This window comes from Coturnix japonica, chromosome 3 (genome assembly GCF_001577835.2).
Source record: "Coturnix japonica isolate 7356 chromosome 3, Coturnix japonica 2.1, whole genome shotgun sequence".
NCBI classification, from domain to species: Eukaryota; Metazoa; Chordata; class Aves; order Galliformes; family Phasianidae; genus Coturnix; species Coturnix japonica.
In genome coordinates, this window is record NC_029518.1 from 38,059,604 (window position 1) to 38,085,283 (window position 25,680).

The window sequence follows — 25,680 nt, forward strand, 5'->3', positions numbered from 1 at the left end:
AATGCAAATACTGCTACGTGACAAATCCAGTGCCACTAGTTCCCTGCTCTCCAAATGCACAAAACTCTGCTAGCTACACCATGTACACTCACACAGCAATTCACCACTGAGATCCCATCTCCACAGTGTTCCCACCTGATAGCTTGCTCAACAATTTATTGCAACACTTGTACAATAAACACAGGAATTTCCTGGCTCTTCCAGTGATCAATGTAAGTGGCCTGCAAGAGCAGAACTTCAGCCCTTTGCTCCTCCTTTGAGATACATCAGGTAAATGACAGAGCCCTTTACAAGGTCTAAGGAGCCTTCACGTAAAACCATTCTACCTATTGACCTCACCTTGCTGGTGGTAGGTAAGTAGGAGGAAGACTGTTGCTGCTTTATCTGATACTTTCTGCAGGCTCGTACCTACCAGCAGGGCTGAGCTTGCATTAACAACAGTGTTTAGTCAGCTTTAACAGTGGTAGGGGAGATAAAAGCCAATGGCTTTCAGTCAGACATATAGGAAACATCTGCAGCTTCCAAGATGGCTGCAGCCCCACCTTGTATTTTGCAGGAGGTACCCCAGGGGACTACAGCCCTGAGACTTTAGCTATGTTAGGATCCAGTGAAAAAGAAAAGACAGGTCAGAGGGAACTGGACATATATAAGCACAAAAATAGAATAATTGGCACTGAAATTCAAAATTAATTAATGTTAATTGTAGGGGTTTTTTAGCATTGATTTTAGATGTTCATTGAAAGCCTCTTAATGCACGTTCTGTTCCTTAAAGAGATAGAGCAGTGCGTGCATGTCTCCTACCTCTGATCATTAAAGGAAGATGTGAAGAGTTTGATTGTTTAGGGGTCTAGTAATCAGAAGCATCAGAAAAATAGGTCACCACTTTGTATGCTAGTCTCTAGCTGCCTTAAATGCCTCCATGGCACTCCTTCTCTGCATGATGTAGCTTTACTCCCTAATTTTCTTCTCTTGTCTTACAGAGAAAAGATCTCACAATGAAAAGGCACAAAGGTTTTCTGTGGTATACTCTGTTTTTCTCTCTATTGGACTAAGAAGAACACTTAAATAGCTATCTTTGGAAGAGAATGTTTCAGATACAACATAATTAAACCAGTGTTTAATGATAAATAATCCAAGCTGTCATACCCCTGGAGAGGTATAGAAGGGAGGATTAAACATTTAGCATAATTTTTATAATTTCTGACATTATAACTGTATTTAAAAATCTTCTGAAAGCAGCCACAGACTGACTTAGTCCACTCTGTTCTACTAGTTGGCCTTAGTCTAGAAAACAGAATAGAGATATCTTCTCTCCGAGATTACAAAACAAGTAGCCTGTTAGAAATTAGATATTACTTCTAGATTTCCTGCCGTGTGCTCTGACAGTTATTCCTACCCTTTTCTCCTGAGTTGTCCTACAAAGCTCAGAAGTTTTAACGTTATTCTTTGACTGACATCATAAAGCTTGAACCTTTATCACATGGGAAAGTCAATGGCATTCAGCCACAGGCATACGGAAGACTGTCACAAAAGACTTCCAGCCAGCTGCTGTGGGTCCTGGAACAGACCAAGTGACTCTTATTCAGGAATACAAAAAACAATAAGGAGGTTTTCCAGAGATACAATCCAGGTTGAAACTATCTGTATACAGTAACTATTTCAATGGTATTGATTTAGGAACCAGTGGAAGCACTGTCACTTTTCTCCTTCAGGCCCCTATTGATTGCCTACCATATCATGAAGCAAGCAACTGCTAGTTCTCATCATCCTGCAGTTACTGAAATGCTAATAAGATTTGGGCAGAGTGACCCTGATGAGCACTCTGCAATTCTCCAGAGGCAGGAGAACTTCAGTGTAATATTAACAGTTCATGAATATGCAAGCAAGAATGCAAATTAAATAGTAACTACTCATTTCAGAGGATAAGCAAGAGGTGGAGTTCTGTGTGCCCTGTCTTCCTAAAGAAATTGTTTGCTTCTTAGTTTGAGGCTTACATTAGTAGCCGACAAAACGAAGAGGAGTTTCCAAACAAGCATAGCATAGGAGCTTTGCAGCCTTCATAGGATTACTGGGGCTGTTTCTGGGAAGAAAGAAGCTTGACTGGACAGACAAAGAAGGCCTGCTGATTTCCATAAGGACACAGGATGTATGGAGCTTGTTCAGAAGGATGACTATCAAGACGTTTCCAGCTGGATTCCGGTACCTGTTTCCAGAGAGGTCTATCATAGCATCATAATCTGAATGTACAGGAAGCCATTTGAAAAGGTAATTTGATTTGATTGAACACAAGTAGCTGCAGACTAGTCAGACTGCAATTAGAGGAACATGTGTGGAAGAAAGCAGATGGGAAGAAAAGGGCCAGGGACAGCTGGTAAACAGCTGTCCTGGATTGTTGCATAATTTACCAGCGATGGGATGAATGAAGGGCTCTCTGGCCGAGGCCAGGGAGAGACACTCTGTCACCCTAGGGGAAGATTATGGAGGTTTCTTTCACTTTTGTGCTGTAGAAAATACCAAGTAGTCACCTGCCCCATGTACTTGGTAATATCTATGGGGATAAGGAACAGGTTTTATCATCACAATATATCGCATGAAAGAAAACTACAACAAAATCACCTGATCTGATTAATTTGAACAGATTTGATCTTTTGTCTATAACAACTCCTTTCTCTGATGCCAAACTAAACATCAACCTATGAGGAGCTGCCCTTTTTTAAAGTTCTGCTTTCAAGTACCAGGCCTGCACTTCTGCAGCTGGTAACTCCTGCCCCTCTTTGTTGTTATACTGTATCCAGTGGGAGAAAGCACAGGTGAGTGGCAGCCAAGCTTGCAAATGAAAAGAGCCATGATACCTTTGCTTCCATCTGCCAAAAGTACTTATATCGATGGTAAGTAGATGGTAAACAGATGGCATATATTCTTCTTAGGGGACCTCCAGACAAGGATGCAGACCATAGTCACATGAAAAGCAGAAGGGACTGGAGAGTCAGAACCTCCAAATCCCAGGGTATTTACGCAGATATGCCTTGAAGCAAACCAGCTAAACCAGCTCTCTAGGATCAAGCTCCTCTCCCCTTCACCTTTTATTTCTGCAAGGAGATGAACTGGTCACAAGTCTTTGTGGTAGCTTTTCAAAAGCAGTCTTCCTGGTTCAACATTACAGAACCCTTTATTTTGCTGTCCACTTATGGTCTTTACTAATGTGATAGTTACTAACAACATGAGCACCCACATGAATCAAAAGGGAAAGCCAGAAGTTCACACCTGGCAAAAGGTCTGGTCTGCTGACAAGAGTTCCATCCTCCCATGCAACCTTATGGGTGTGTGCAAGGAATTTCTGATGCATGCTCTTGTGAACAGCTAATGTGCAGTCTAGCAGTTTCCAGTAAATGGTTCTTAAGTCTCCAGAGCCGTTTCCATACAAAAGTCTATTGTTCATATGCAGGATCCGCCTCCCTACCCTTTCATTAGAAAAGCACAGATCTCAACAGCGGCATGTTTACCTTAGCAGGGCGTTAAACCTTACAGAGACAGCCGCTGGTTTAGGATTAGGAACAAGTTTATTCCAGCTATTCTGAAACACCCAAAATGCATGGTGTGCACACATATGCCAAAAGTGCTTAGGAAACAGATTTAAGAAAGTAAAATGAACTAGATGAGTGCACCTGCATATATGAGAATGAGAGCAGGACATTTGCAGTGGAGAAATGGGGTTGCTGCACAGAGCAGGAGCTCAGCTTCACAATCACAGAATCACAGAATGACAGAATCACAGAATGACCCGGGTTGGAAGGGACCTCAAGGCTCATGTAGTTCCAACCCCCCTGCCTGGCAGGGCCACCAAACATACACATTTACTAGATCAGGTTGCCCAGGGCCCCATCCAACCTGGTCTTGAACACCTCCAAGGACGGGGCATCCACAACCTCCCTGGGCAGCCTGTTCCAGGGCCTAACCACTCTCCTAGTGAAGAACTTCCCCCTAACATCCAACCTAAATCTTCCCTCTTTCAACTTAAAACCATTTCCCCATGTCCTGCTATTGTCATGTTTGAGTCTCTCACTAGGCTAGAATCAGGGCCTATGAACACCTTCACAGACAATGCTTCATGCGTTGAAAACCCCAGCCAAGGGAGATGAAAATCCCAGGAGGCTGGTAACATCTATAAAAAGTACAAAAACATTAAAGAAACTATTTCTCCAAGCTTATAAAAATTTATGGATGATTTTGGACTGGCATCACCTGATCCTAACTCAGACTGACTCCTGCCTTTACTACAGAGACAGTACTGGTTATTTTGGCAGCTGGATTCAACAGAATGGACAAGTGTCCTATGAGAAAAGTGTCCAGCAAAGTCCTACAGATAGAAATGTTGCAATTGCATTCAAATCTGTGGCCTGCACAGTCTGGAATTTTTTGATTTGCCCCCCATTCCTCCACACCTTCTACCATGAGCTGACAGTGCATGAGACAAGGCATCTCTCCTCTTCCTTGAGGGATAGGTAGTAGAGCTGGAAAAGGTCCTAGTGAGATATTAAGAAGAGATATTGAGGGAGATGGACCTGTAAGTCCACAGAGCCAAAATTAGTGAGATGGGACACGAACAGCAGTTTTGAGGTGACTCCCCAGAAACGCAGAAGCAGCTGAAAGGAGGTGAGGTAGGGAGGGAAAAGCAGAGATTAAGGCCAGGGAACAGAAAATCAATAAAGGAAGACAGGATACATCAAAGACAGAAGAGAAGACTGAGATAGATGATTAGGTGCCTCCAGAGAAAGACGAAGGACATCATCAGGTAAGATGAAGTCAGAAGAGGCATCCTAATACCTGTGCAGCCATGCAAATAGGAGGGTCTTGGGAGCACAGACAAAAAGACAACATATTGCATGACGGAAAGGGAGCATTATATGAAAGGAAGAAAGGAAAATACAGTACATTTGGACTTGTGAACTGGAGGAGGAGGGGATGAATGGACATTCAGAGGAGTGCAGGAGCAACTCATACTGTTAAGACCTTTGGCACCACAAAAACAATTATTTTTTTTCTCATTTTGTGGGCAAAATAAGTTCACTGACTGTCAACCCTCTCCAGACCGGCCTCCAGTTTTTACTTCTTAATTTGCTCAGCTGAATATGCCGCTCTGCTACACAGAGGATCAAATCCCGGGGGTTGGACTCGATGATCTCTAAGGTCCCTTCCAACCTGCACGAGACTATGAGACTATGAAATATTACAGTTCTCACCTCTGAGCTCTGATTCTCTCAGCATTCAACAGCTTTTGGTTTTTCTTTTTTTTTTTTTCGCAAGGCCACCAACCATGGGTTATTATACCTCACCTCTTTCATCTCCCAACCAGTACTTACTCTCATGGTATTGTCACAGCCTCACAAATACTAAGAGCAAACCTAACCTTTGTCAAGGTAAACAGCTAAAATCATGGCCCCTTGTCAGGAGCGGCTTGGCTTTATGAGTCATGAACCTCAGCTCCAAAATTAGCAGAACACCAAAGCAGGTGAAGGAGGAGGGGAAGAACGGAGTGATACAGCCAAACTACCAGAGCAAGAAAGGAAATGCTGTGCAGGCCTGGACCAAGCAGCCCTGAATTTTAATTAGCCCCTTTTCTTCTGAATGGAGAACTCAGACATTGGCCTGGTGGGTGGGAACACAGCAGACATTTCAGGACAGGCTCTTTCCCTGGGAGAACAGAACTTTGGAAAAATAAAAAAGAGTGGCTGCTGTAGAATTAGACTCATAAGCCATGCTCTCCTATACCTGCTGCAAACTGTGAAAGATTTTTTCTGTTTGGATCGTTTAACTTTGTGTCATGCTTAAACATTTCAGTTTACAGGTACCCTACTCTTTGGAGGAGTCATTTCTGTCCTAAGGACACCCACACTGCAACAGCCCATGAAGAGCATCTTCTGTTTGATGTGCTCATAAGGTGAGTGTTTGGGAAGATGGTAGCTTTTAGTGAAAGGAGGGTCCTGACTGCCTCTTAGGAGTCTCTGGTAAGAGAGTTTGCAGCTCTTATGTCTAACAGACTGGATTAAATAGCAGCAGCATGGGATTGACCAGCTGGAAGTGTTTACCAGGTAGTTTTCTGTAACTTGCCCAGTAGGTCTATAGAATTTATTGGCTCTGTCACCTTTAAGAACTCCAGCACGAGCCAGTATACCAAGTGCTTTTCAGTAATGCTAGGCTCAGGACAATAGGCTCCATCCCGGTGCCTCCCTCTAGGGCATCTGCGATGTCTTCACCATGGAAAAAGGGGCAGAAACTAGTTTCATTTCTCCAGATGGGAATATGCAGACTGTCTCCACTCTCATCACCCTTGTGTTTGGAGGTATCCAAGGGCAAGCACTTGTCCTCTGCAGTGCCTGCTCCCTGTCAGCTACTTGGAGACTAGTGTCACAGCAGCTACAAGCAGCTCTTGCAACACTCTTGGCCATGTTGTGTGGGTGACCAAGCCGTCACCAAGCAGCATACAAAAAGACTCATACTTTCTACAGGTAGATTCAAGGGACAAGCAGCTTATCAATTAACAGCCTCCCAAGACAATGAATACCACAGTGAGTATTCTGGGCTATGGGCTGCTGTCATTAAAATAATTGCTTAAACAATATATCTAATCAGCAAAGACTAAGTAGGGAAAACATAGGATGGAGTCTTGAATTTACACTGCTCAATTTTCTACAGTTATGATTGCAGTCCATGAGATGTTGCAGTCTGGTGACTGCAGTCTCTAGTGCAAAAGCTAAGCATGAAGTACAGTGCACAGCTCCTGAGACTCACTTAATCTCTGTTAGATGAACTGAAAGAATGAAAGAGGTGTCAAGGGTGATGCACAGCAGGCCTGCTGGAGACACTGCTGCCTGGTACCAAAGAGCTCCTCAGCCTTATCAGATTCCTCAGTAGAAACTTTGTGCATTCCTAGGGAGAGGCTCAGCAGCAGGCAGCTGGATAACCCAAAGCTCAAGGCAAGAGGGATGGAACAGGCATAACTGTCTTTGATCACCGAGAGGAGGAAAAAATCCCTCAAACTCACCATCCCCCATATGCTCTCCAACAACGTGCTGCTAAGAGGATGTGACAGAACTCAGAGTTCAGAATTCCCCCAGAAGTGCTGATCCCATCTAACACTGCATTTTAAAAATAGTGTCAAGTTAATGTTTGTTTTTCTACCTTTTTTTTTTTTTTTTTTAAATTTAAGCTGAGTTGTCATTATTGCTAATGCCAAAACAGAGCACTGAAAATAAAGGCTTTTAGAACTGAATGTGCTTTGTGCTATCCTTGGTTCCCACATCTGCAAGAGCAGGACAAAACTATGCTTCAGATTAGGAGAAGTACTCATTTACTTATTCAGTATTTTTCAACCTGTGACCTCAGTCCCCTAGAATTTTGCAGACTAAGTCTAAGGGCTCCAAAAAAGGAACAATGTGTTGTCACTGAGTACAAATATATTATGCAGAGCTCTGGATAGGAAGATAGTAAGGGTCTATAAATCTAAAAAATGTGAAATCAGGAGGTCAAAATAGCACCAGTTTGGTTTATAAGCCTTGAAGAGGATTACAAACACTGCAAAACAGTTGTATTTTCCATGCTGAGCATGGTAGTCTAAAATAAAAAGCCAGCATTTCACTATCTAGACTTGAAATCTGGAAGTACCATTGACAAAAGAGAATTAAAAGATTATGTTTTCTGTATTAAATCATTCCAGGAGATTATAAGACAAAAGAAAAAAATGGAAAAGCATATACTGGAATTTTATCCAAAGGAGAAACTAGCTGTGACCTCTTTAACACGTTAAATGAATTAATGATCTATAACTTCCACCCCTCACCCTCATCCTTCCCTGTGGGAAGCAAAACTGTGCCATCTAGTGGGATTTGTACCAAGCCTTAACTGTGCGTTCTTATCAAACCCTATGGACACCCTACAGATCACCATCATTTGAAAAACCTCATGGTACAGCATGGGTCTTGGATCCCATTTTACTCCCGGGTTAAAATCCATCCCCTACTAAAGCTGCAGGAAGCATCATTTGAAGGAGATCTGCCCACCCTGCCTGGCTTAGGAGCAGAAAAACCTGGTGCTTGGAAGTGGAATATCCAGGAAGTGTCTCACAGGGTGACCAGTGTGTCACTGACAAACAGAAAACAGACAGAACAGGATAAAACAGGGGGGACCTTTTCATCCCTCGAGGCAGGCAGAATTGGGAAGATTAAATACATCCCACAAAGTCTGCTGTTTTCTAGGGGCCAGAGAAGGGGAAAGGAAATTGCTTTTTCATTTATTAGCTAGATTTCTTCTTGACTTTTGAGTTGACAGAGAAAAATGATTTTCATGAGCATGACTTAGTAAATTTGGAATGTCAAAGCCATGGTGCTCCCAGTGTGGATGAAGAAGGTCCCATTTGCCTGGCAGCCAGCAACCCTGTTTTGACACACTGTGTGCTGCTGTATGCAGATGAGACTTGATTAAAAACAATCCCATTTCCTTGAAATCTTTTGTGACCTTAGTTAAGCAACAGGCCTAATATAGATTTCAATATGATCTTTTAATCTTTGCCCTTTATGGATTAGTGTTATCTTCATGCTAGACAGGCATTTCAGTGCATTTTTTCTTCTGTGCCAGTGATATGGGAAAGTCCTATCATGTATGACTGCAGCACTAAACCCAAAGTACTGCGAATGACTTATATACCCAAGTATCAAAGGCAAATCTAATAAAATTTGATATGTTTCACTTGGAAGCACGCTTTATTGCCTCAGTCAAACCAGGTGAATGAGTAACAGCTCCATAAGGAGTTTTAGTATCAGAAAAAGTAAAGTTCATTGGACAGTCCTCAAATAATTAACAACTCTTTCCTCTACAAACACAGAGAAAAGTGATCTTTCCCAACAAAACATAAGCTGTTTTTCTCCATCTCAAAGCATCTCCTGGAATAGTTGGATCAGTTCTGTGCATTGGGAGACCTTTGTCTTATTTGAATCAACATGGAAAGGAATCTTAAGAATGTTTTGGTCATTTCTTTTGGATTTTTACTTCTCTTCACTGCTTATGGAGGACTCCAGAGTCTACAGGTAAGTGAAGCATCTTCAAATAGTTGGCAGAGTTGGCCCAGAAATGCATCTGCCCAAGAGGTAGTGGGAAATCTTTCAGCCTTCCTCATAGATTTATAATGTAAATATATTCTTATATATTACATAGGTATAGATATATTCATGAGATAGGTTATGACATCAACATAGCATGGGTTAGTATCCCTCACACAGGTCCATAGCATCTACTAAATAGAATTTTCTGGTCCTTCTTCATCAGTTGGAATACTTCCATGAGTGTACTTTTATAGATACACAAAAGCTGTCTGAATGAAAACTAAGTTTCTCTGAGATATTTCTCAAACAAATATATTGTAAAATTGCAAACAGATTTATTTTCTGGAAAAGATTTTGGTTTTGGAATACTTCTTAATTGCTATAATTTCATTATTATTAAAACACAGCAATATTAATTAATAAAAATATATTCCTAACTAACTCATTGAATAATGTAAGCATGAAATACTATATATACTATATAAATTATAACTATATATATTATATTATAAATAAATATATAGAGAGATAGATAGATATAATACTATAACTCTTGGCTCCATGATACAACACAGTAATTAAAAAAAACCCCAATTTCATAGGAAAGGCAGGCCACAGCTTATACTGAAATTAATATCTAGAAACACAGTACTGAGGTAGGTTTTAAGAGAGATTTGAACACAGCATACCATACTCTAATAGCTAGCTTTCTTAGCATAGCTTAAAAATACCAGAAGATGCCCTGAACCAAGTGGGTTCTGGAAGGATTTTCCAACCAGTGCAGGAATATGTATGCTTTGAAGGTGGAATTAAACATTATTATTATTATTATTAAGGTTTTTGTTTATTATTATATTAATATAATATGACAGTTATCTGCAGTAACAAGGGGCTAAACTCATGTCAGAGAATCACAGAATTTCTCAGGTTGGAAAAGACCTTAAAGGTCATCATGTCCAACCACAACCTAACCATACTATCCTAACTCTAACAACCCTCCGCTAAATCACATCCCTGAGCCCCACACTGAAGGTCCCTCCTATCTCTGTACATTCACCTCTTCTCTCTCTGGTTTTTGTTTGCTAACACTGTTGAATTCCAAGCTCAGTGAAGTTCTACAAATGGATGGAGGTGTTATGAATTGGGAAGACTAGGAAGATGGGCAATGATAAACCTCAGAAGTTATAAGTCAGCCCTAGCATCAGAAAACACACACGTTCAGATTCAGCACTGCAACATCAATGTCCCCTATCCCCCTATGCAAGAGGGAGCAGTGCTGACTTACAATGTAGATCCCTTCTCTCTTCGCTTTATTTTGGTGGCTAGAGAGGACTTCCTGCAACATGATCAAATGATTATATTCTTGCACTGTAGTCTGCAGGTGAAGAATTGAAAACAGTCAATGTTTATTTCAATGCTTCTCCCATTCACCCATAGAGAAACTCTTAACGGTTAAGAGATAGTATGATTTGGAAAGCTTGGCTCCACATTCTTGGAGGCTGTAGCTGACAAAATCAGACACTCAACTTCTGTAATCAGGATACATTAAATGATCTAAAATTGGATTCACCAGAGTTTTGCATCTGAGTTATCCTCAACCAGTTCAGTACTATGTCTTCTAAAAGGAATTATCACTGAGAAAATGACAAATTCACAGAGTCCTCTGGGGAAAGGACTTGGTAACACCTTGCTTCCATCTCCCTCTTTCTGACCAAAGCCACCCTCTGTACATCACAGTGGCATACACCTGTGGTAAAATCTGTCTCAACCATTGTTTTTGTCTATGCAGAGCAGTCTCAACTCTGAGGAAGGCCTGGGTGTTGCTTCCCTAAGCGTTCTCTATGCTGCTCTTATCGTCTCATCCATGTTTCTGCCCCCAATTCTCATCAAGAAGCTGGGCTGCAAGTGGACCATTGCAGGCTCCATGTGCTGCTACATTGCCTTCTCCCTGGGGAACTTCTACGCTAGCTGGTACTATTAACCAATTTAAATACTTGAATCCTCTGTATTGTGCGTGGGCTAGATAACAGTGAGGGCAGAGTTCTCTTTTGTTTTAACCCCTATGATAGCTGTGGGTTTGAATATTTAGGTGCAAAAGGCATTACCTTAAGAGGGATAAATAAATCCAGTAACACATAGAGCAGAAGAGATGCAAAAAGCCAGAATGAATGAATGAATCCATCCATTCATCCTCCCACCCACCCACCTGAAGCTGCTTCTCTAGCTCCTATGTATTGCAGAGTTTTCCCTTTGAGGAAAAAATTATCAAAACAAAATCAGAAGCTTCTTTTAAAATCCAAATGACTATTTGGTCTGTTTTTGAAAGGACTGAAGAAACCTGGATGTGTGAGTAGAGGAGATGAGTTCCTACCATGCCATTTTAGAAATGGGTGAACAATATACTCCTGCTCTCTAGTAACAGTGGATGCAACTCTGCAGAGTAAAGTTGTTGTGATCCATCTTCTGAGGAGCAGGTGCAATGTAATTCTCAATTACAAGGGGATTGAGCACATGGGCACAAAGCCAGCTATCCCAGACTTAGCCCCTCGACACAGCTGGGAGTTTTGTCAGATCCTAAGATTTGTAAGGTTGGCTCTTTCTTGATTTCACACAATAGATTTTCTGAATCATACACAGGATAAATCTATTTCTTTGATGTCTGTTTTTTTGCCTCTGGATCTTTGGGCAAATGATGATTATGCTAATGGATGATAATTCTGCTAAATAAAGTGTTCTTTGGCAGGTACACACTAATCCCTACCTCTGTGATCCTGGGCTTAGGAGGAGCACCACTCTGGTCTGCCAAATGCACTTACCTCACCATTGCTGGCAATTCATATGCTGAGAAAGCAGGAAAAATTGGGAAAGACATTATCAGCCAATACTTTGGGGTCTTCTTTCTGATATTTCAGTCCTCTGGAATCTGGGGAAATCTTATTTCATCCCTGATACTTAGCCAATCTTCCAGCAAAGGTAAAATATCTTTTAAAACTTGGCACTTCTACTATATACATAAGCTAGTTTCAGATGATTGAAGAGCAGATTTCTGTAGTTGAGCTAGTGACCCTCAATTCCCATCATAATCAGTAAAAACAAGTACTTCAGATGTGAGTTAGCTCATCTGCAGCAGCTCCGCAAAATTGCTCCGAAAATGTCTTATTTTCTATTAACACTTCATCAGCTATAAAGACAGTTCAGACATCTAGCTCAAAAATAGATGTCTATTGAATTCCTCTCATGTCTGAAGCACAGATAGGCTGCTGGCAGTGGCAGTCTTCTAGGTCTAAAGTGGATTAAAAACAAAAGGCAAAATACAGGAACATCCTTTTCACAAAGCCTATAGTACTGAATTAGTTTGCAGTTAAACATTCGTGGTTAGTCAAGCCAGGGTTGGTGCTCACCAAAACTTAGTGCTTTCAGAGTTGTCAAGAAGAAATCGAAATAGCTGTTGGCAGGAATCTGCATGCCAGGACTCCTCCAGCACATTACAGGCTCAGACAGCAGATGTTTATGTAGCTTGAAGAAATCACTCAACGGCACTGCCCTCATTTCCTATGCTTGTAATTGGCATAAGCTTTAAACAGACAGTTGTGAAGATAAATTAATATTTGGACACCACCTTAGACATTCAGAGCACTACTGTGTATTATTTTTATTGCAGTCTCCCAGCCATTCTCTATACTGTCAAACTCAGAGCAGGATGGACATGGAAGGAGCTTTCCATGTTCACTGCTACTACGAATAGCAAGGAGCTACCTCTCTTCCTGGGCTCAGTTAAACTGTATGTTCTCTGGGGGATATTCAAATAGGTATTAGGTTAAACCCAAGCATCAGAGAGCTGGCATCAGGTTTTAATCTTTGAATCCCTGGGTTTATAGCAAGATGGTTGTGATAACTGTGGAGAATCAGGCATCTTCTAAACCCAAATACCATCAAAGCAGAATGCTAAAGGACTTTATCACTTGCAGCGGAGCCTTTCTGACCTGATTACTGAGTCACATGATGTCTCAGGAGGGACCAGCTGCTCTGATTTCATTTGTAGGGTAGAAGATTTGATGCAGCAGTGGGGTCTGCAAAACATTTTACTCTCCCTTGCCTCATAGTACCCATCATGTTAAGTGATGTTAATATGAAGATTAAAATACTGGCCATCTTGTAAATCCGCCATACTTTTACATCTGAGGAAGTTCCTTGAACTCCAAAGAAACTCTTTTATTTATTTTTATCAGTTACATGGGATCTCAGGAAAGGCTGCTCTCCTGGGAGGTGTGCAATGACCAGCTCTCAAAGCCAGATGCCATGTATATCTCAGTGATGAGCAGCCATGCTACAAGCCATACTTGCCAGCTGTGTTTTGTCAGCAGAAGAGAATTTCTGCTGGGGGTAGGTGTCTCCAGGCACTCAGTTCCTTGCCTCTCCTCTGACAGTGCAGCAAAGGTACCTACTACCAGTATTACTCACTTCAAATATGCTTAAAGTTTCATGGAGCAGTAAGAAAGACACAGTGTTAGTAGACAGCATTAATGTACTGTCTGCATCACTGAATCCAGAAACAGCAAGGCAAGCTGCTTCATGATGGAATACTAAACAAGGGTCAGAAATCAGTGTAAATTAAGAGTCACCCTTTCTCGTTCACCTACATTGCAGACTTATTGTCAGAACACCCTGCCTTGTAGTACTCATACCACTAACTGTGTGTTCACCATCAGATTATACATGATCAGACAACACAAACAAACAAACTTGTTTGCACAGTTCCGTGCTTTACTAGTATTAGTCACAGTTTGCACACAGTAACTTGACTGAGGGCTTGCTTGTCCAAAACCACATAGCAATAGCCACTGTAGCCACTGACTATAACAAGGTAATTGTTTATGTTTTGATCTATATTGATCCTAAAGTAGTTTATGAATAGCTATGAAAGCAGAAGGAAAAAGCACACTCAATGCTGTTACTCAGTAACTCAACTGTAAAATTACAGACCAAGTTCTGTTTAAGAAATCAGTCAAGGTACACCGTATTGCTCTTTACAATGCTTGGACCAATGGAAAATTCTGCAACTATTGAAATAATTTTGTTTTTTTTTTTTAGTCACCTTTTCTCACTGCAAAACTTATTCATGCACACACTTTGGGTCAGTATTTTGCCTTTACAAACTGAGCCTTAAAGGAAGTGGGTAGTGTCATGAGGACACACAGGGTGTGTAAGCACGTGCGTGTGTGCAGCTTTGGCACAAGTTCAGCACAGGGTTGAAGGGATTAAACAAAGCAAAGGTCTTACTCCAAACCCTGCCATAATGTTCTGGTTTCAAATATGCTCTTAAATTTCAATAAAGCCAGTAACAAATTACTAAAACAAGGAAAAGACAGTTTCTTGGAAGACTGCATTAACAGGTAATCATAACTTGGATTAATAAAACAGAAGATGTCTCAAGGTGGTATCCATTCCTATAGCATACACAGAAATTTCCTGGATGGGGACAATGTGCTCTGCTGTGAGAGCAGAGAAGCATTGCTGTAAACTGAAAGACCTTTCTTGCAGTGTAATATGATTAGAAGTTACAGATAAACACTGGAACTTCAAATAATACAAACTGAATTGCAGTCAGATGCAAGCCCATGGCTTTAGTCTGTGCCTTCATGTAATCATCAATTCCACATTCTGTCTTGAGCAACTGTTCCCATTAAAACAATTTTTTGTGTGTGTGTGTGTTAAGCTTGGATTCTGAAGTTAACATCTGTAATGGGAAGGATTTGAAACCACGACTAGGCATTCAGTGCTAGATTCCTTTTTCACTACATCCTTATATACAGTATGCATTCATCTGAACTCACTCTGTCTTGTCTTTCTTTCTTTTTATTTTGGTTCTTAATGAATTAGTGGAAATCTCAGAAGATGACCTGGCATGCTGTGGGGCGTATGATTGCATAAGCAATACCGCTAACACCACTGCCTTGGCAGAACCCTCTAAGTCCTTGATCTACACTCTGCTAGGGGTCTACACTGGTAAGTAATCCACAGTCATCAATGAGTAGCACTGACGGGGAACTTAGCTTTTGTGAAACCAAGCATGATTTTGTGGATTAAATTTCTAACTTCCTTGCTAGAAGGAAATAAGATAGTGAGAGCTGAAAATTACTCCTTCCTAAGAAGCTTCAAATGCTGTGTGCCAGTGCCATGTGAATTTTGTCTAAAGGAGAAAGACTTCTCACCTGGAGGAAAGGCGATTCAGAGTAGAATTGAAAGCATGCTTACACTGAAATTTGAGGATAACACAAGACAGAGTTTTAAATCTGCCATTTTTAGCATCAGTAATAGTAAACTAGTTGCTGATGGCATCAGGTTGATTAATATAGGCCAGCAGAGGTCCACAGTGCTAAGAGCAGCTCTGCTAGAGGTACTGCTGCTGGTTGGACCAGACGATCTTAGCAGTCACTTCCAACCTATGATTCTATCTGAACTCATCAGCTGCCAGCCACTTGTGGATGCTGATCAGAACAGGCAGGAGTGTTCTAACCTGTGTACCACAGTTCAGTGTTAGAACTGTACTGTAAATAGAGATGGATGTGAACCACAGCTCCTACAACATGCGGTCATTCAGGTGCAGGTTTTTGGATCCCTGCTGAGATATTACAACTTCAGTCAATTCTCAATTGTGATACTTAAATTATAATGCTTTTGTGAGAAAATCAGAGATAAAAAGCTGCAGTAGGTGAATTGGCACATCTCGCATTTAGTAACTACAGCTGCTATCAACCTTCCTTGCACAGGACTAGAAAGAAATCAAAGACAGAGAAGACTGATGCATCAAAAACTGCAAAGACAAAAATAGATATGTAAGAACTCAGCAACATTTTGTAGCGACGAATAAAGTTCAAAATGCATTTGTCTCAAAACAGGTTCATCTCTAGATGAATGAGAAGTATTTTAGCAAGTCAGAATGTGGCCTTACGTAGGTTAAAATATCTTAGTCCCTGCACAGATAGACTTTCAATGCTGAGACAGACACACAGAATTTGTCCTACACTAAATGCAATCCACCCAGAGCCAGCACTCACCAGACAAGTCCACCACAGCAAACCCCCCCCTTCCCGTGCAAACCTCCACTCCTTGGAAGTGAGGAAACACAAAGACTCTTCCCCCACTTCCCTTCCACAGGGTGCTGAAGCTGATGCCTTTTTGTTAAAGGCAGGTTTGGCTCTCAAGTTTAAATTCAAATGTGATGACTAACGTATACAGCAGTCCCTTAGGCTTTGCTCATGCAAAATGAATGCAACCTTGCTGTCTACTGACCTTGTGTCAGTAGGATTTCATTTTTCTTTTAAGCTTTTAATAAAAGATATGTCTTTTCCTACCTCAAGGGAAACCAAATAACTAAATATTTCATTTTACAGACATATTTTTTAAATGTCTTTCCTGTTTGGTTGCTGAGTACACATTTTGCCTGCTTAGGTGGAACCAATAATAGATAAGCCTCTTGTTCATTTTGTGGATGTTTCTTTTTGTGTTCATACCAATCACTATTAAGCCATGCAGTTATTCATCTCCTGTAATCACTCTTGATTCATTTAACATATTTGTTAGAATATTTGCCCTGTAATACAAATGTCCTGTTCTCCTAAGTCTTGCCATCAGCCCAAACACGCCAATGAACACACTGGCTGAATATACACCACTAACGTTTTACAGTCCAGCTAGCACAGAGAACCAGTACAATGGAGAATATAATTTCATTCTAGGAAACACAGGTAAGAAATAATATATGATTACAAAATGTAGTAAATTTCTGTAAATCTGCTAATATATTTGGGCATTAAAAGTTCACAGAAAAGAGGATAAGTGCATGGGAGCACACCAAACTGGCCATATGGATGAGAAGAGGTGCTTAGTCCTCCTCTTACTCCACTGGTTTCCATGGACGGTTTTCTAGTCCATCAGTAAGAGAGGAAATACAGTCATGCCTTTTATCTGTCAGAAACCGGTTGCCAATTTTTGTCTTCATGGATATTATGAGCCACAGATAGATTCTTGGTAACACCAACAAAACCTTTATGATTCACTCCACGAGAAATGTACATAGACTAATGCATGCACAATCATTTTTTAACTACCATATGTATTCTTTTATATGCTGCTTCTGCTAAGAAATTATAAGTTCGAGGCTGTGGCACATCTTTTTCAAGAGCACAGCTGTTCACTATCATCTTCAAAATAGCACTTATTCTGTACTTAAAGCACAGCTCAGAGCTGATTAAAAAAAAAAGAAAAGAAAAAAAAAGGCTATATATACTGAGATCCAAGAGAACAGTTGTACTTTTAGCACTGTACTTTTCTTTCCATGTATTTAAAGGAAGATCCACCCCCAGCCATGAATGCCTTGGCACCAAAAGTGAATATTCCTCTCTTGTGTTGATTTAAAGCCTTTTGATAGACCCAGAGGGAGCACTCTCTGGCCAGCTCCCCGTCCCTGTGACCCCTGCCTTGCCCTGGAAGGGTGAGCCATCACCCTCAGTGGCCGTGCAGCTGGCCTGGCGGCTGTCACAACAGCCAAGTCACAACTAAGCAGAGGGGATTTGAAAGGTGTACAGCTGTATGAAGAAGATGTGAGCGTAGATCAGGCCTCCTTGTTTACACAGAAATGGCCTTTACTCTGAAACAGAATCAGACTCATCTGCCAAAACATCCCATGCAGAGCTAAGCACTAAGTCAGAACAGTAACAGTAACAAGCAATTTCCCATCCTTCTTCCAGCATTCCTCATTTTTTTTTTTTCATGAACTTTTTGTTTTGTTTTTGCAGCTAGTGGTGTGCTAGCTGTGTTGCTGATTATTATATTTCTGGACCAGATCAAATCTGAACAAGCAGAGAATGAGAAAGAAATACAAAAGACATCATCCTTTTGGTCTACGTTCCTAGCAACTTTCCAGCATCTTAAAGATAAAAGACAGTGTCTTCTAATCCCTCTGACAATGTACAGTGGGTTTGAACAGGGATTTCTTGCTGGTGACTACACAAAGGTGTGGATGACAATGAAAATCTATTTCTAATTGTTCTTTGTGTCCTACTAATTGCATCTGATTTATATTTACTTGTTAAATGAAGATGTTTTTAATGGTGATTTGTGGTTAGCTAAATAACTGCTTACCTCTACTTGAATGAACTCTGAGTGACATCTTCAAATGGGATAAGCCAGTGGTAAATATCTCCCTTGGAACAGCCTGAAAAAAACACACATTGGAGAGCTTAACTCATCAGCAGAGACTACAATGGAGAGCTACAGGTTCAAACTCTTTGGAACAGTTTGTTGTAAATAACAACGTGGGAGAAAAGCCAGAAACCTGCAAAATTTTTGTGTCTTCCTTCCTTCTGGTTTCCCTTGAGTTTTTATAAGTGCAAGTCAGCACACATACCACGTTATTTTATTGTGAGAACCTTTACGGTAAGAGGGCAAACCCTCAACACTGCTGGCTGGAAACCTTTGCATTAAAGTGATCAAAACCACTGTTGCTCCTCCTCCCTCACTCTATAAGACACACTGCAGGTATGTTCTCCACACATTTGTTGAGAAAGCCTCCAAAGAAAGGGAGCAAAGCTCCTGAGCTGATTATTTGACACTCAAGCTTTCAAACCTAGCATACAGGCACCTGCTGCTGTGTTTGAATGATTGAGAGGGGCACTCTATGGCCACATCCATTGGCTGGCTGAATGCTCTTATAGATGAGGTCCTCTTTGCCTCCTGGGAACTGCACAGTAGTGACCATAGCACCAATTGTCAGATTTCAGATCTTGATCTATGAAGGCAAGGGCAGAAAACTCCTACTGTCACTGCCAGGAGTTTTATTTGCATGGTTAGCAGCGCTCCAGTTTTTCCCCCTCCTTGTTATTGCTGTTTGCATGGCATCAGTCTGTCTGGGAACTGGGTTAGGAATCTCACTGTTGAAGTCCAAATATGTCAGTACTCAGAGACTTGTCAGCAAACTCTGTAGCTGTGCTCCTTTGACCTTGTCTGTCTTGGCTGTTTACTAAATACTCATGATAAGACATTTGAACCATTACTGCATATTTTCACTAAAGCCAATGTGTCACCACTGTCTCCTCTCTTGCAGACTTACGTGACCTGTGCCCTGGGGATTCATTATGTTGGTTACGTGATGATCTGCTTTTCAGCTGTGAATTCCCTCTGTTCTCTGCTCTTTGGAAAGATCTCTCAGTTCACGGGTAGAAAATTTCTATTTGCATTAGGTATGTAAAGGCCACTCAAAGGACTGATCACATCCCATAATACATCAAATCCAGTGCTGGACCCTTTGCATGCAGAACAAAGTGAGGCTGTAGGCTAGGAATTAAAACCAGTGTGGAGGTAAACTTAACTCATGAGAAGAGAATAGCGCAACAAACCACTGTGCTCAAGCCACTGTCTTATATCACTTTGCTGGTGGTGTAGCTCACAGAATCACTGAATCACAGGATTATCAAGGTTGGAAAAGACCTAGAAGATCACTCTGCTTTTGAGGGTACTGTCAACTCAGAAAATGTCCTACAGCTTTGAAGCTTTATAGCTACAGTGTAATGGTGATAAATGATCCTACAATACAGATTACAGATGTTGAGTTCTACACTGAACCTGAAAAGGATTTCTCCTCTGCCACACCTTAAAAGGTGCTTCATAAATGAAGCTAAACCAGGTGAGAAGCCAGTAACCAAGAATCTAGTTCCCTTTCTCCAGAAAACAAATTCCAGGGAGCAATGACATAATGGGGGCAGAAAAACACCAAGAAATATTTCATTTTTGTCCCAGTATCCACTGAAGTATCCACACCAAGGTATATTGATACACTGCTTCCATCACACAGGCCTATATTGTTAAAAACCTGTATTATTAGAAACTTCACTGGCTGAGTTAACGTGCATCACTAGATGGATTTCCTCCACAGGAGTTTTTAAACCTGAGCAAGAAAGAAGAAATTTAGAGTTCATTACAGCACCATCACTAAATCATCTGTGATTCTTCTATATGTGTCTGCATGGAACTCCTTTTAGATGGAAAAAAAACAACCAACCAACCAAACAAACAAAAAAAGAACAAAAAACCCAGCCAACAGTAACTTATTAGCAATAAAAAATAGCATTAGTAATGGAAGACCTCTGAAGCTCTCAGGTGTGTTTACTAGTCTTCATATTCAGACTAGAAAAGTGTGCCAATGACAGGGACTAATCAGTTACCCATTTACATACTACTTTTAAGAAGACAGAAGATCCTCAGGACATTCTTAATTGTCTTCCTTAGCCCCAAAAGGAAATCTAGGACTACTTAATCAGAGCAGAACAGTGCTTTCTCTCCCCTGCCACATGCCTTTCATTTGGATTGCGAGGCTTTCAGTGGCCCCTTCTCCTGCTGAGTGGCAGTTCTGGTCCCCTAGGATAACAGCCACATCAGCTCTGAGGATCCCTGAGTTCGGGACACTGCTTAGAATTATTAACAAAAGACTATTAAAGTTGCCTTGTGCTTTAGTTGGGGGAAGAATTTTAAAGTGCATCTACAACTATCTCTCCTGCATATAATAGCATTTATATTCCTCTGCTTTCTTTCTAAACCAACAGCCACAGTTACGAACGCTGCCTGTATAATAGCACTACTGCTGTGGAAACCTCATTCTAACCAGCTCGCCGTGTTTTTCATATTCCCTGCTCTTTGGGGCTTATCGGATGCCATTTGGCAGACACAAACTAATGGTAAGTCTTGGTGACAATGAAATGAATTCTCCTGAGACATGAAGATCTGTGTGTTTATATTTATAAGCAATCTGGTTTAGGACGTGCATAATAATTAGAATGGGTTTAAGTCTAGAACTGAAAGACACAGTGTGTCCCAGTGGCGCAGTGGTAGGAATGCAGCTTTGCAACACTGGAGGCCCGGGTTTGAATCCCCTGTGGCGCAAATGGTAGAAGTGCCACTCTGCTACACAGAGGCTTGAATCCCGGGGGTTGGACTCAATGATCTCTAAGGTCCCTTCCAACCCATACGAGACTGTGAGACTGTGTGATATATTAGCTCCTTAGGGGCTAGAATAAATCAGAAGTTGGGAATGAGAAAGTAGAATACTTATTAAGTATTTTGTCCAAGATGAAGAGAGGAGAACATTGCAACAGATGCTAACAGGTATTCCAAATACATTCTGGAGGAGTGTATTTCACAGAAAATTAGAAGATTCAGAAGAATGTTACACCTAGTTTCTCTTTTGTAAAAAAAAAAATAAAAAAATAGGAGAGCACTCAAGAAAAATCAACTCAAATCTCAGCAACAAAAGAAGCAGTAAATTGGCTCTTTGTAGTTATTAGGGGAAAAAAAAAAGAGAGAAAAAACCACAGAGAACTACATTATGCAACCATGTAAATCTACGATTCATGCATTTCTGATTTGCTCCATTTAAAAATCATAATCAAACGTGATAAGGTACAAAAAGGCAATAAAAAGAAGCAGAGTCATGAGAGGCTTCCACGTGAAGGAAGAATAATGAACTAGAATGCTTCAGCCTGGACAAGTGATAAGGAAAGCAGAATGTGAAATCATGAATAATACAGTTAAAGCGAATAGAATATGGTTTGTGCACTATTTCTCTTAATAACAGAACAAGTGGTACCAAACAGCACTGTCCTGCAGTTGGCTTCATAGAAAATGAAGGAAAATGTGGTGGTTTTTTTTCAGAAAATACATAAACTGTGGTGTTCATTGCCAAAGGATTTACAAGAGCCCAAAAATGTAACTGGTATTAAGTTGGTGTTACATCGTCTCAGGGGGTTACAAAGCCTGGTGGTACAAAGGAGATGTAAAACTCAGAAGGTCCCTGTGCCTTTGACTGCCAGACTCAGCAGGAGAGTCTGTTCCATATTTGCCTTATTTCTTACACTCTTATCCTATGAATTTGTTACTGCATGGCTATGTTTGGACTTCCTGTCTGATGTACTACACGTATCCTTAAAATCTTTTGTGATCTTCTGCTTTGTGATACAATGTAATTATTAAACCCCAGTATTATACACAGTATAGATAACCAGCTGATACATACTCACTTCAGTAGAGGTTTACTTTATACTTACCTTTAATGGGAACTAGAGGAAGTGCTCTTCTAGAGACCGAATACAGATTACAAAATGCTGGAGAGGGCAAGAAGAAGCTATAGTCTCTGATGACTTGAAATACACACAGGCTGCTGCAGACTGTCAGTCATAGTCTTTTTAAATCAGTGCCATAGCCTGTGTCCATAAGATACTGTTTAATGCTCTCCCACTTGCACTTGTACTTTGCTTCTTATTTCATGGGTATTGTTTTCTCCATCTCAAATTCCTATTTGGCAGATACTGTAGGAATACACAGGTGGCAGAACTAACTCACTTGGACCCACATTTGCTTGTGTGTCTCGGCATCCCTTCTCTCATCCCTCTGTAGGTGATTTGATGATTTTGCTCATTGGATAACTCAGCACATTACTTCTAGAAAGCCAAAGGGAAATCACCATAGTTCTTTTCCTGATGCTTACAGCAACTCCTTTCCAGCACTCCTAGAGTCCCCTACACAAATACGGAAGCAACCAGTCAGATCGCTCTGTCCTTCCAGCAGTTTCAGGTCATATCACTTAAGAGCAGAGCTGTTACACATGTCAAGCAACACCCTCTCAGCTTCTCTCATCTCAACCCACAGCCTCGTGCCTTTGGTACAATTGTAATTCAGTGCTCTCATTATTCAGGCTTACAAATGGAGAGCATCGGTGATGATTTTCACTCTCTGAAGTAAAGCTGGTAATTCATTTCCTGCTTCTCCTGCCAGCCTGGCTCCCCACCTCTCCTCTTCCCAACACTCATAAGAATCATACTGCAGAATCTTACGTCACTCACTATGACGAAGGATCTTTCCATCAGTCCTTGTCCTCTGATATTTGACTGAGGACATTTCAGTGTGGTTCCTGCATGCCTGAGCAAGGGGCACTCAGTGCCCTCATTAAGGGAAGGGAATAGGTACAGAGGACTTCATTGTCAGAGATGGAGACTGGAAGATGGTGCAGTTCCTAATGCCCTTACAAAGCACAACTTGAGTGTTGTGTGGGCAAACTGTTGTAGCTATTGTGCTCTGCAGTGCTGTGACAAGTTCAGCCTCTATTACAGCACTGTTGTGGGTCACTCACACTCTTGGGATCCTGCTGGATACTCATTAAAACTTCAGATTTGTTGCTAACCAGCAAAAAGACAAATGTTCCTTGCACAGCATCTTTTTTTTTTTTTGCCACCTTTTACAGTCATTCTGCAGCTCCTAGTACCAAAAAAGCACAGAATCTGCATTGTCATAATGATAAGAGATTGTGCAGTGACATTGCTCTATAATGTTCCATCCCAGAACAAGATCAGCAGTTTGAAATGCCTGTTTAGGGCAGCATATCTTCTTTTCTTCATTGGTTTTATAGAGGGAAAGCAGCACTAAAATAGTATAAGAAATTCTTGACACCAAAGGTCATGAGGTGAGACTAAGACCTGTAAAATAGCATTAGGGACTAAGGTCTGTGGTGTTTCCTTAGGCAAGCTCCCACGAACACCCTTTCCATTTCAGCAGACTAACTGCTGAATAAATACAACATCATTGTGCTGCATACTCCAGGCGTTTTACGGTAACCAGAGATGGTTTACTTTGGCCTGTTGTGGATAGTTAATGCTAGAGTTCCCCCTAGAGGTATACAGGCAAATAATAGATGAGCCATTTCATTTTATAAGTTTCCTAATATGCCTGTGTACATGTGTGCACTCCATTACCAGTTGAAACCTGCTTCATTTTAGAGTGTGTACTTCCCTCTCTTATCTAAACTGAGCACGGTTGCTGTTATCACCTTCCTGGCAATAAAACTTCAGGGACAACAGCACAGCTCAGGTAGACTTCAGTATAAAATAAAGCTCTTTACAGCATGATGTGTGCTTTTAGAAAGGATGTAAACCAGTCTGATAAGTTCATAAACCTGGACAAAATTGTTTTTCAGCAGTCCTTTTCTACATCCATGCCTACCAATATCAGAGGAAGGGAAAGAGGCTGTAGGAGTGGAAAGGCAGGCAGTAGTAAGGAGGATAGATATGTCCATGAAAGTGAGACCCTATGACTACCAACAAGAATTCAGACATAGCAACCCATGTATTCAGCCAGCCCAGTGGGCCCTTCCACACCTCCAGTCAGGCAACTTGTGTCATACTACACTTGGCAGGGTTGGGGTAATAAAGACCCAGAATTCTAGAGAACTTTGTTCTCTTTGTCTTTTGGCTGAATATGCATATTTCAAATATATGTACTGTTAGATACAGAAATGAATGAGAAAAGTCAAAGTTCATCACATTCATAGCTGAGTCAGTGGAAACACTGGCTTCGTTATCACTAGTGATGCTAGCTCAGCATTCAGAGGAAAGCGAGCCCTCTGCCCTTCCCTGGGTGCTCCACCAGTAGGATCTGGAGGTGAGAATCCCTGCCTGAATCCCAGACATGTGTGTGCAGCTGACCAAACTCAGCAGGAGCTCTCCAGGTGAATATGAAAGTATGTAAGGACTTGCCTACAAACCTTCCTCTTTTTTTCACTGATAATCTGAAAAACAAACTTCCTATCACTTTACTTTGACACCACACATCTTTTCTTCCTATCACTTTATTTCCCCTTTTCTCTATTATCTGCTTTTTTTGTCATCTTTGCTCTGTTCTTTAACTTACCACAATTCATAGAAGTGCAAAAATACTCTACAGCAAAGTTTGTACTTTCTTTTTTCTGTCCTTTAAGAGTGGGGGTTTATTTTCCCTGATGTGGCCTATATATCCCTTGCAAAAAATACATGGTTTCAAACTTAACCTTCACAAGCCTTGTCTCCTTGATTTCAGGTCTCTACGGCGTTTTATTTGAGAAACACACAGAGGCTGCTTTTGCAAATTACCGTCTCTGGGAATCGTGTGGATTTGTCATTGCCTTTGGTTACAGCACCACACTGAGAGTCTACATTAAGCTGTACATTTTACTGGCTGTGCTTATATTGTCTATGGTGACATATGGAGTGGTTGAGTACCTGGAAGCTAAGAGATCCCCTGGGACATCTGCTGCTACAGAAAAGGAAAACGAGGGACCTCGCACCCAGGAAACACGTATCTAACCCATCATAGCCAGAGTAATCAAGGCTATCTCCTATAGGCAGGTCTCCACAGGTGTTCCAAATGTGTACTGCCTCCAGGCAGAGGGTAAAGGAACAGATTTTGGGGCCAGTAAAATACAAATGTCTTAGGAGTAAAAATTTCTTTTGACATTTCAGCCTTATAAAAGTAGATCATCTGACTTTTTTCATAAAACTAAATGTCTTATATAATATATATATATATGTATTTAATTAATAAAGTCTTGATAAATGTATACAAGACTCTTAAAGCCCTAACATTTTTTATCTGTGGATCAGACCTGCTACCACAGGTTTAAAACCAAAGCTGAATAAACCATGTGCAGCATCAGAAGATGGCAGCCACTGGAGTTGCTCACCTGATTACAATGGTTCCAGTGATCAACGATTGTGGAGCCACTGTT

General features: G+C 41.0%; 1 protein-coding gene and 1 long non-coding RNA gene across 7 annotated transcripts in view; one reads left to right on the plus strand and one right to left on the minus strand.

The window, feature by feature from the left end:
* LOC107311478 overlaps positions 1–25,680 on the minus strand; it is a 109,409-nt gene that overhangs the window by 82,576 nt on the left and 1,153 nt on the right. For all 3 annotated transcript variants that reach the window (XR_001554086.2, XR_004306602.1, XR_001554085.2), the window contains exon 2: positions 18,240–18,312. This is a non-coding gene — a long non-coding RNA (uncharacterized LOC107311478). The remainder of the gene's footprint in view (positions 1–18,239; positions 18,313–25,680) is intronic.
* Positions 216–25,512, plus strand: UNC93A (unc-93 homolog A). 4 transcript variants are annotated; one of them, XM_015857997.2, is made up of 11 exons: positions 216–270; positions 981–2,265; positions 5,839–5,938; positions 8,879–9,080; positions 10,885–11,066; positions 11,839–12,068; positions 14,976–15,101; positions 17,894–18,111; positions 19,201–19,336; positions 20,696–20,827; positions 24,993–25,512. In XM_015857997.2, exons 4-11 carry the CDS (start codon positions 8,994–8,996, stop codon positions 25,256–25,258), a joined length of 1,377 nt encoding a protein of 458 aa, XP_015713483.1. In that variant the 5' UTR covers positions 216–270; positions 981–2,265; positions 5,839–5,938; positions 8,879–8,993; the 3' UTR covers positions 25,259–25,512. The 4 variants fall into 4 exon arrangements, with proteins under 4 accessions (XP_015713483.1, XP_015713482.1, XP_015713484.1 ...); XM_015857996.2 differs by having other exon boundaries at positions 219–353; XM_015857998.2 differs by having other exon boundaries at positions 219–353; positions 8,931–9,080.

Coding starts and splice junctions, on each gene's coding strand:
- UNC93A (XM_015857997.2), top strand. CDS start 8,994: ATGGAAAGGAATCTTAAGAATGTTTTGGTCATTTCTTTTGGATTTTTA. Junction 11,067..11,838: donor GGGAACTTCTACGCTAGCTG/GTACTATTAACC, acceptor GTTCTTTGGCAG/GTACACACTAATCCCTACCT. Junction 20,828..24,992: donor TTGGCAGACACAAACTAATG/GTAAGTCTTGGT, acceptor CCTTGATTTCAG/GTCTCTACGGCGTTTTATTT.